Source organism: Triturus cristatus, chromosome 8 (genome assembly GCF_964204655.1).
Source record: "Triturus cristatus chromosome 8, aTriCri1.1, whole genome shotgun sequence".
Classification (NCBI taxonomy): Eukaryota; Metazoa; Chordata; class Amphibia; order Caudata; family Salamandridae; genus Triturus; species Triturus cristatus.
Window position 1 is genome coordinate 402,306,685 of NC_140591.1, and position 12,221 is coordinate 402,318,905.

At 43.4% G+C, this 12,221-nt stretch overlaps 1 protein-coding gene across 2 annotated transcripts in view; it reads right to left on the reverse strand.

The window, feature by feature from the left end:
* The window catches only part of CKAP2 (cytoskeleton associated protein 2), a 147,193-nt gene that overhangs the window by 35,560 nt on the left and 99,412 nt on the right, over positions 1-12,221 (reverse strand). For both annotated transcript variants that reach the window (XM_085621781.1, XM_085621782.1), the window contains one exon: positions 9,446-9,641. In XM_085621781.1, the coding sequence (XP_085477907.1) occupies positions 9,446-9,641 (196 nt within the window). The remainder of the gene's footprint in view (positions 1-9,445; positions 9,642-12,221) is intronic.

A 12,221-nucleotide genomic window follows, 5' to 3' on the forward strand; every position in this document is an offset into this window, starting at 1 on the left:
TGCATGCACCACTAAGTTTGTTTTGTGTCATGTTCAATAATCATATGCAATAGTTAAATGAACACTGATAAATATTATGATGAATCAATTGTGTAAGTTATGATTATATGAAAGGCTGATGTGTGAATATGTATATAAATGTTTGAAGCAATAGTCTATGCCAAAAGGACTTAAATAGGTGTCTGCCATTAACTTTTTTTTTTAATTAAAAAAAGTTGTATAATATTTCGAATGCGTTACCATTGTAGCACTGTTAGTTTCTTTTTCTATAATTTGAATTCAGAAAGGAGTACACTGTATTAAAAATGTGTGGTTTGTTAAAACGAGGATAGTCCTGAAGTAGACACATTAAAAGGAGTACTGAAATGTTAACATCTAAAGATGCCACACTGTTCTGAATATTTTTTGGCAATTAAAAAAAAGGTGTAAACTATGAAAGGAATTGCTTAGAGAATCGGTTATAAAGGGTATGTTTGTACAAGACAGTGCGTCTAAAGCGAGAAGAAAAAGATTTCTGCTCAATATAATGATACGCTATGGTCTAATTAGGTTATTTTCTGGAAGGATTTTAGAATTGCGATTATATATATATATATATATATATATATATATATATATATATATATATATATATATATATATATATATATATATATATATATATATATATATATATATAACTTCAACTCCTTCTCGCACTCGTTTCACCGCTGCAGGTAGGAGCTCGGACCACAATTTGGTGCTTAAAAATCTTGTTTTATTGTCTGCTCCCAAGCACAGCCATTAAGCGTTTCGAGCCCACGAGCCTTGATCAATATATATATACATTCAAATCCAAATGTTTGCTTCTCCCACCCACGGCAGCTGGAGCGTGACGCCTGCGAAGCCCACCGGGCATAATTGTAACTATAAAAACGCATACGTTTTCTAGTTGTGGATTCCTTCAGAGGAATTGGTTATTGGCCACAGACATTTTCCTTACACACAACAAATCTCTGTCTTAACGAAACAGAGTGGATTGTTATAGAAGAACTATATTACAGTTAAGGTTATCCTGTGCAGTCTTTGAAAATTTAATTGCTCTTTCACCTCTAAGAAATCCAGGTGCCAGCAACCTCAGGAAGTGGGTAATGCAGAGATTAGCTCAGAGTATGTCACATGACATACGCTTGCAAATAAGAATTCAGTATTTTCTTACTGTATTTCCACACTTGTAGAGGTTGAAATGCAGGAAGTGCAAGCGAGATTAAGGTACAAGGTGGCCGTTTCTCACTCTCATCCCTTTCCACTCCCCCCCCTCCGATCTACTGCTGCATGTTACACAAATCATATGCATGGTCATCAGTGGTTTCAGAGAAGCAAGGATATCATGGCTCTCCAATTGGCTCCAGATTGTCAAGGTAATGCAACTATGACAATTTAGTGTGTAAGCTATATTAAATCAATCTTCCTACCATTATCCATCTATGCCTTCACGGGATTATCAATACATGTAAGTGATAGAATTTAGTAGGTGCTTTACGTCCTGAGGCACCCATACACTTAAGCCTTCAGACGCGGAGCATGAAAATATTTTGATACAGTATGCCAAAATACTAACTTGGGACATTTTTGGAAGTTATAACAAAAAGAAAATGCTATTTCAACTAATGTGGCGGGCAGTGAAGAATCTGGTTAGTAGAATGAGCGTTAACGGAGGCAACTAACTTGGTCTTATGATGGATACTTCGAACCACAGATTTCTCATCTTAAAATAGATACCAAAGCAGTACCTCCAAGGCAGACTGTCTGGAATGGATTCAGACCAAAGTCTTGCAGGATCATGCAGGCTAAATGTTCTTGCAGCTGAACATGGCTTTCAAGGCAGTAGTGCTTTGTGACCATATGCTGATGTCTAGGTTGCCGCCTGGCAGATATCAAGGACAGACACTCTACGTGCCAATGCAGTGTTACTCTTAGCCTTGCTGGAAGGCTCTCAAACCTTCACAGGCTGTTTCTTGACCAGCGCATAGAAGATCTTTGTGCAGAGGACTATCCACCTCAACAAAGCCCTCTTCTGCACCGCCTTCTCTTTCTTGGCTCCCAAGAAACCACAAAAAGCTTATTGTCAACTTGATGGTCCTTAGTATGATCAATGTAAAAGCTTAAATCCCTTTTAGGGTCCAACAGACGGAGCCTCTACTCTTCTTTCGAGGGATGACAGAGCAAAGAACACAGGTATTGACAAAACCCCAATGTGAAAGGAATCGCAATATCTGGTAAATAAGCAGCCACAGTCCTCAGTACTAACGTGTCAGGAATAAAGTTGGTATAAGGCATCTGTACTTAAAGTCCTTGAAGTTTACTCATCCAACCAGATGACAAAATTGCAATGAGGAAGACAGTCTTCAAAGTCAGGAGAGCCAGCTATGGATCAGCTCGAAGGGCATACATTCAAAAGGTAAAGACCAATTTAAGGTCTCACTGCGGCATCACAAACTGTTTGAGAAGAAATGTGTGTCGCACTCTTAATAAGCTTAATCACAACAGGTGATCTGAAGAAGAATGGTTAGCTCAGCAAATGGAGAAAAGAAACAAAAAAGAAAAATTATATACATCAACCTTTGATAGTGCCCACTACATTGATGGTTTTGTCTTTAGCCCAGGAATGCAAACTAACATCCAAAAGCGTTGCTTGCAAGAGGTCAGTGTTGTGACCAGGTGTGGTATTCACAAGTTACTTCCACCAGCAGGGATAAATTAATTTGAGAGAGAGCACCTGGCGACAAGTACGAATTCCACCACCTCAGGTGGCAAGTCAAATGCAGTAGGTAGCTCGATCTCCATGCATGTAGGTGTACACTGCGTAGATTCAAGTTGAGAACCCTGCCCTGTTCCTAAGACAGGAAGTCCTTGGAAAGTGGTAGCCTGATCGAGGACTAATGCTCATTTTTTTTAGTAGCAAATATCAGACTTACTACATAAACAACGGTAATACGCAACATCTTACAGCATGTTACATTAGTGCTAAGCAGAGAGATCCCTGTAATGAAGCATGGGTTCATTATACTAAATATCTGTACAGGGAGCACATGGGTGCTGGAGTCTGCACGGTCTGGATTGCTTGCTGCTTTTATCTTGCCGCAAAAACGTCTTTATGGTGTAGCTGGGAGTGAACAGAGGGGTCGGGCTTAAGGAAAGTAATGATGTAGCTGAGCTGGGGTTAGATCAGCCCTGTGAAGAATAAAGAAATTGTATGTTTTTGAAACGGGAGTTGCAGGAGATCTTTTTGGGGATCTTAAGTGCCCAGTTGCATTCCTGGTCATGCAGTACCCTAGTGAATTAATCTAGAGACTAGAGGTAAATTTGGGCATATAGTGGGGTCTTCCACAAGAGGTGGTGTATCCTGGCTATGCACTTCTTTCCCATCGCCACTTGCCAGGACGGGATGTTAGGGAGGGGATGGGGGGGCGATTCAGGTAAAGTCTTCGGTATGAGTAAGAGCCCTGAATCATGGGTATAAACAGGGGCCCAAGCTTGGTGCTGGTTTAGTCTAGGTAGCGCCCAGCTGTCCAGCGGGACAACCATTGGAGCTATGTTACCAAACCGTATGCCTTGAAGGAGGTGGTGCCTAAGCCTCCCTGGTCCAGCGGCAGCTGTAAATTCGTAAGGACTAATAGTCTACGTCTGGCACCCCAGACGAGTCTGAAGGAGAGAGTCTAATTCCTTGATGAAGCAGCTTGGTAGTATGACCAGGAGGTTGGCAAAATAATACAAAAGGCGTGGCAAAATAACCATCTTCTCCAAAGCGATTTTGTCTTTGGAGGTTAGGGAAGGGACTGCCAGCAACGTTCCTGGGTTCAGATTCCCACAAGAGCCTTGCTGAAGTTTCCCTTGTATAGGTCCTGGGGATTATGATAAAGGTAGCCTGCGCATGCCAGTGGAGGCAGACGTCGCTGGGTTACAGGTCTTGTGGTTGTTGATCGGGGCAGAGCGGGTATACAGCTCATTTTGCCCAGTTGACTGAGACCTGCAGTGGTTGCGTAGTCTGCTAGAGTGTCTTGGAGTGGAATGAGGTACCAGCTCTGGAAGATGTATGGGGTGGTGGTGTGAGGGGTACCAACTCTGGACATGTTTTTAGGGAAAGAACACTGGTACTGGGAAATTGGACAGCAAGGACCCAGTACTCAGTCAAAGTTGCATCAAAAGCCAGGCAAAAAGTGTGTGTGTGTGTACTGCAACAGAACCCTATTTTCTGCCCTGACAGTGGTGTAGGTTTGGTGTAGTCCACTGCTCATTCTCCCGGATGTTGGTCAGTTCTGTCCCAGGCTTCCCTAGCGTCAGTTAAGAAGACAAGTGCATTTTCTAGAGGCGGGCTGGTAACAGTAGAGAGTGGTGGTGGAGGCACAGCTTGATTTCCAGGAAGGAGGAACATTGGCATTGAACTACCAGTGTGTGGCTGGGAAGGTGGGCTATAAGCCAGCCCTCTGGAATAGCCTCTAAACCTTCAGAACAGATGCAGAAACCGTTTGGTAGGTTTCAACAGCCTCAAGGAGCACATAAGAGTTCAGGATGTGGGCTGTACAAGCAGCTCTTATATAATAGACTATAATGTTGCGCCATCTACAATAAAAATCTAGGCCACATTTAAGGTTTACATGACTACAGACTTGCCTTAGTTCACTAATGGCATGGTCATTGGAGGGCGAGCTATGAAGGTTTCTAAACACTAACTTTTAATAAAGGTCGGTCTATGCAGTGATGTAGTCTGATGTACTAAGGGGAAGCGCTTCTGCATGTTAAAGAAATAATCTCTTCAAAATTCAATAAAAAAAAGTTTAACATTTGTAGATTAGGTTTGTTGAACAATATACATGCCAAACATTTTCATGGCTTGGCTTGTACACAGCTGTTACTTTATATAATTAAGAACACCAGAATGAAATTCTCTTAAGGTCACTGACGTCCGCCGATCCAAACACCTTTGGCAGCAGATGTGATTTCAATGGATTCATTTAAACTAAATATTGAACTCTGGGCTTCTGTCACTACTAAGGTCTTAAATGCAGCAATTAACTTCCATTCCAAAATCCTGGACTTAGTCCATTATCAATCCAATTTTAAAGAAAGGAGATTTTTGGAGGTGGGTCTAGGAAAATGAGGGCAAATTTCCTTAACTGACCCTGCCAAAGTAGCTGGCAGGGTCAGAATAAAAATAGATTCCAACATGGGCTCCAGATAACATTTTGGTAGAAACAGTATGGCTTATGTGGGGCCTAGGCACTATACAGCAATGTGTAAACCGAACCATTATTAATAATAAGTATAAAGTACGTCATGGGGGATCTTTAAATCTTGAGTTTAACTACCTGTGCCTTTATGTAATAGGGCCAAGCTGTGGTCCATTCTCTCTTCCTTAGGAAGAACCTAGATTGTTTTTTATACGGCCTACACATTGAGCCGTCATCTAGAATCAAATTTTGCCAAAATGGGATTGTTCGAAGGATTTCAACTTGGCTAGAGCGTTACCACAGTGGTGTGTCCTTGTGCCTCTATTTATTTTGTAAACCAGTTGTTTGGAGAGTCCGCTAAAGAAATTAAGGCAGGGCTCATCAGGAAGGGACAAGCAAGATTTCCCTGCTCTACTTTATGTCTGTAATATGATTTAACCCTTTAAGAACGGGCATTGAGCAACACCTGCGCTCCCTCATCAGTGCATCGGATATCCATTGGGGACAGTTTAAAAGTACCTTCTGGCGCTTGCACCATGGGAATTTCATTTTTGTATTTTCAGCCTCTGGTGCTGGGCAAGTTTCCCCAGCAACCAAGGCTTTTTTTTCTCTGTAATGACGATCCTTGCGCACGACACTGACATCACTGCAGAGAAAGTGAAATTATCGAATGTCACTTTATCGGTGTTCAGGGGCAAATCTCAGCTCCCCGATATTCATGGGGGTAGGTATCATTGGAAATGGAAGATTATCCCCTTTCCAAAGAGCTTTCTAGTGGATTCCTGCTTTGGCGTCGCCACTGGATGGTGATCCAAACAGGAACCCACCCACTAGCAACCAGAAACATGATTGCAGAGGCGGGGGGCTGCTCCCTGGGTATCGGCCTGCGCTATTCCCTGCCTGGGAGCAAATTGGACTTTCTGCACCCCCTGGAGGGTGGATGAAGGTATTCACCCCAATCTGCTGCGCCACACCCACCAAGAAGAGAAAGCCCACTGCACACCAAGGCCGGTAGACTGCATTTATGTAGCATTTGGTATTTTTCTATTGGGGGGGTGGGGCTTATGGGGTTCTCTGGGCATGGGCCAATGCTCCAACCACCTTGGGGTTCAATAGACTTCGACCCCCCCCCCCCCCCCCCACCCCCCGCATGGCTGATAGTGGTATTCTCCCCCAATCCAGCCTCCACCCCATTTTGATAGAGCCAGAAAGCCCACTAAGCACTTGAGATTTGGGGGGGGGGCGGGGGGGGGGGGGGGGAATTAAAGTAAGGTGGTTGTGACCAACCTGTATGTGCTTCTCTCCCACCCCGGGGCCAGATAGATTTTCGCTTCTCCTGTGGATAGGGGTATTAATCGCCCCCAGGGAAATTGCATTGATGCTGCATGTTTTTTTTTGAGAGGGGCCCAATAGACTGATGCCCCTCCGCAGGGTGGGCATCCCTAATCCACCGCCCAACCCCTTCATGGGGCCAGAAAGCCCACTAGACACTGCACTTATGCCGTTTTGTGTGGTAGGGGGTGGTAGAATGGGCCACCTTTGTATTGGCCTGTGTACCACTCCCCCCACCCCATGGAGCAGTTGATCTTCTGACATCCACCCCCTCCCGGTGTTTACGGGTATTCACCCCCTACCTGTTCCCCCACCCATCCCAGTGTCCTCCCCATTCAACGGTCATACTAAGACAAGTAAACCGCTTACAATCAAGGCCAAGGCACAGTGAGCAAGAAAGAGCAGTTTCATCTTCTGCTGCTCTTTTTAGCTGGTGTTCCACTGGTTAAGATTTGCCGTGCCGCAACATGGAAGAGTGCTCATAATTTCACACTGCATTATTGCCTAGATAGGGCATCTCACAGCGAAGCAGCAGTGGGACAGGCAGTCCTACATCATCTATTGCAATAAGGTAGGCCTCTACTTCTAGAGATGGTTCTTCCTGAGGGGTGGGGGGGCGGGCAGGCTTGGGGGGTGTATATATCTATATATATATATATATATATATAGTACTTTACTGCATGATACCTTATATAGGTTTCAGCATCTGCATGTATATGGTTACCCACCATCCTCTAAGGGTAGAAATATGTATTTATTAGAATACTTCTATACATGTGTGTCGATGCAACTGCTACCTATTCTGATTCAAGCACGTGAATCTATGGAAGATTCAATACTGGAGAAGAAAATGAATTCATTACCTACAAGCAGAGGTGCAACTAGAGCCAAATTAGGGGGGGGGGGGGGGGGGTTAAGAAAAAATGTGTGCTGCAAGGGCTCTTAGAAGGGGTGAGCAATAGGCAGAGTAGAGCTGCAGGGGCTCTTAGAAGGGGTGAAACAACAGCAAGGCCTCATTAACATGCAAATGGTCTTTTAAAGACCTATGAAGTGCTCGGGTGCGGCTGTGTGTGTGCCTGCGAAGCGGTCTCATCCTGGGCTGCCACACACGACGGGGGTGAATCTATGAAAGATCCAATACTGGAGAAACACCCCACCTTCACAAGTTAGTTGTCAAAGTATGGGAATGGATGCACTTTTGACATCCTCAGAAAAGCCGCCACCAGAGTTGCAAAGTGGTAGCAAGATGAAATGAAATAAAGTAAATTTGAGGTCAGATCCCATCATGAAGTGGTGGTAACGCCTGTGAAGATTAAGGGTAGGTAGACAAAACAAGCATTCTAGAATCTAGGGGCGCAATCCAAACCTGTGCATAATTAGTGATGAGGACCTGACCAAGGGCACCACTACTATGGCAGCTTTGTAAAGCAGTACTGACTCCATACAAGCATTGTTTAACGGCAAGAGGATCTGGGGCCACAAAAGTAAACTGAAATTTCCCTCGTGAGGTTTTGTTTAGACTCCACAAGCATTAAGAGTAACTCCAGAGCCTCTGCTTCTTTATATACTGAAATGTAACAGAACTGACAGGAGGTTAGCCGAGTACGGAATACCACCTTCTAGAGAGGTGTCAAGACCATTAGCATTTTGAAGGTCTAGATATAGTTCAGCATCCGCAAACACTGAAGGCAGGGGCTGTCTGCATCATTTCCTCCATACACCTATAATCCCGTTCAGGCAACATTTACCTCAATGCACTTATAATCCCGGGAAGGAAGGTCTAAAACTTGAGAATGTGACCTGGAGGGCTCCTCCATTAGAGTGAAACTCTGGGCTCTAAAGGGGTGTTTGCTTCTTAAAGAATTTCAGCAGACTTTAAGGAAAGGGGCAATACCTAGAAGGGCAGGTCCTCCTTGGACTGTTCCAAAGTGATGCCGGGCATTTTTGAAGACATCAAAATAACCTACCAAAAAGTCTTGCTCTGGGAGAGGTCAGCATATGGCACCAAAAAGATTCTAGTTTAAATTTAAGGACTGCAATTGGCTACAGAGAGGAAAAGACCAGCACTGTGGAATGGCTCAATGGGCCATGAACCAGCCTCATGTTTTCTGCTGGCCTTTGGATGCACGGAGATGCTGAAGCCAAAGGTTAGATGGACATGATTGGGTCCCAGGCATCACTTTCCGGAGCTGGGGAGATTCAATATGGACATCTTATTTCAACACCAAACCTTCAACCGAGTAAAGTATACTGGACAACGTCTTCAACAGAGCCCATTTAGATCATTAAAAACATACATTTCCCAAAGGACCTTAAAGAATAAGTTACCTTGGTTAACAATCTTTCTTGTGGATACAAGATCTACCTGCAACTTCCTCACACTGAGATTCTCTCCATGGACCAGACTAGATCTGCAAAACCCTTACATAGTTCTCCAACACCACAACTCTAGATCCTCCCTCGGACAGATCTCTCAGGTATAAAAAGGCACAACCCAACACACAGACACCAATTCCTATCTTTTTTCAGTGCTCTTAGTTGGTCCCTCCCTGCACTGCAGAAATGTGCCTGGGGTGCCTTTTTCTAATTCTTAAAGGTCTGTGCAACAAAACACTTTGCTCACACTACACTGGAAGAAAGGCATCTTACAGCAAGAGTTTACTTTAATAGAGTCTGAAAGAAGGGCAATCCCATCTTCATTTAATAAAAATAAGAAGAGAATGGAAACAAACTACCTGAAGTTAAGCTGCATCTTACATTACACAAAAACTGCTGAATTAAGCTTCTACAGCATATTAAGCCTTTTTGCACAGACGCATTGTACCGAAAGGTAACCCAGCAGCCTCACAGCTGCATTTACATTTTATTGAATGACAACATTGTACATGCAAGTACTGGTATACCTGATTTAGCTTTGTGCAGTCAGTCTCTTTTTCATCAGCTTCTTCCTTGGATAATCTTTGTAGGTCATCATTTACGTGCTCTGGGATGAACTGAACCGTTTCTTTATGCACATCAGGTGGAAGCACCTTCATTTTTACCATTGGTGGCCTCTTCATAACCTTACCTTTTGAAGCTTGCCACCGAGCAAGCCGAGCTCTGTGTTCAAAAAGTGACAACGTGAGGCCAATTAGAATCCATAACTATTCGAATGAGTTAGTGTAAGTGAGGAAGAAAACAAAGAAAGCAGAAATAGCAACAACGATGGATTAAGCACAACATATTTACAGTTTCATGAGAACCACAAGTTATTTTGTATTTATTTCTAGCGCACTGCCTTACTCATCCTGATCAACATGGACGTCTTTGGAGGAAAGAAAGGTGAGCAGCACTACTGCAACTCATCTTCCCACTTCCCCATCAGTTCAGTTTCAGGAAGTGAGTAATCTTGAGAAAGAGGGTCAAATATTTCTAAATAAGGCACTAGGTGACCAACATGCTTTTTTCTTAATCTACCCTTCTACCAGAACCACTCTTTTCAAACAGACAGGAATGCATAGAATGCCCTTCTACTAGTTACACATTGGTATGAAAACAGGTTACAACTAACATGAAATATTGCATTCTGTCATAGGTTACAGACCTCTCACCTATGGGATTGGCACACTCCACAAGGGGAATGTATAGCACCAACAGTAATACTGTGAGCACTAGTTCTCCCTTCGAGACATTTTCACAAAAATAATATGGAGAAGCCTTCATCAGGAGAATTTCTTCCTACAGTTCAGCAGCAAAATGTCCATGACAGAGGAGTCTGTGTGTTTAAAATCATTTAAGAAACACTGCTTTTATTCTGAAACCATCAAAAATGGAGGCTTGCTGAAGACCGCTCAATAAGTGAAGCTAATTTAGTTTCAAGTCCAATGTAGAGTGCACTGGAGGCACTCAAGGGGAGCCAGACACTGGTGGCACGTAAAACAAGAAGTTAACTACCTGTAACTGCAGTTATCCAGTACTGTTATCGTTCATAGACTCACATGCTTGAATCATTCCCAGTCGAAGAGGGAGTCCCTCGGTACCAAAATGAAGCAGTGAAATAAAAGTATCATAGGCTATAATGGCCCCAGACCGTCAGATTAACATCCTATGTCCTTTAAAAAAAAAAGAAAAGGACCAAAGTTTAAACTATAACCAATCAGCTGCTAGCACCCCTTAAGACCACTCAGAAGAGGCTGAGTCCCTCCCATTTTCCATCGCAGTGTGAGAAATATCAGAGCTAAAAAGGGAACCTCTACGGGGCGGAGAGTGGGTCACATGTGAATCTATGAAAGATACCTGTAACTGCAGCTATCCAGTATTGGTAAGTAACTTTTTTTCTTGCACAGTATTAGGGTATCTTTCATAGATTCACATGCTTCAACCAGAATAGCAAGCAGTATCATGATATAGGTGATTACCTTTAGTGGATGGTGGGTAACGTTAATATACATTTGTAGAGAAAGCATTTAAAGAGCTAAATGATGGGAAGTATATACAGCGACATGAAACATTCATTATTGACATTAAGATGAGCATTTATGTGCAAAAACTTTAAATAAGCAAAATGATACAAAACGTAAGGGGACATTTAACCTCTTGAATATAAATGAGAAAAAAACGTCTATTTAAAGAGGCTCGCCTTATTGGAATAGATGACGTAATACAGCCTGAACGCAGCTGCGTCAGCATGCTGCGCAGATTCCAGGCCGTAGTGCTGAGTGAATGTGTGGGTGCTCTTCCACGTTACAGTACAGCATATTTTCTCCAGTGGAAGGCCTGCAAACAGAGCAGCCGCAGTGGAGGCTGCTCTCGTTGAATGTGCTTTAGCTCTTCTCAAAGGCGTGCCCGCCTAGGTATGGCAAAATTGAATTGCTGCCGAGGTATATATGGCAATGTTTGGTTTTGTCACTGTGGTGCCTGGACCACCTTGTCCATAGGCCACAAATAGCGTGTTTGTCTTGCAGATACAATGTCTCAATGCCCAAAGAGTGTAGAGTTGTTCATCAGGTGTGATCGGATTGTGAAAGTAACTCCTGAGAACAAGCTCATTAAGGGGACATGTGAAGGAACCTTTGGGATAAATTTAGAATTTGTCCTGAGGATAACGGAGTCATCCGTGAAGCGAAGGAAAGGTTCTTAAGAGGTAGAAGCCTGTAACTTATTAACCCTTCTGGTAGATGTGACATCGAGGAGAAGAGCGGCTTTCAAGATGAGAAATTTGAGGTCAGCTCAATGAACTGACTCGAAAGGTTGCTTCATGAGCTGCGAGAGAACCACATTAAGATGCCATTCCGGTGGATGGGGCTCTCGCAAGGGTAAAGGTTCAGAATAACCCTTTCATGAATTACTTTACGAGCCCTGTAGAACAGAGACAAATTCATAGAAGAGAGTCTGTATCCAGTGATAGCAGCAAGATGGACCTTCACTTACGTATAGATCAAGCCAGACTTGGATAGGGAGAGTACATAAGTTAAGATCTGCTCTGGAGAAGAGAGGAACAGATGCAAATTGTTCCGTTGGCACCAAATGCCGAATCTTTTCCATTTTATCCTGCAAGTCTTGTTGGTGCCCTCTGCTGTTGACTTGGAAAGAACCTCTGCATTCTTGAGATCCTTAAATTCCGAAATGTGCAGAATTCAGGAGCCATGCATGCAATTGGAGAGATGCTGGTTCCGGGTGACACATCTGATCCCTGTTCAT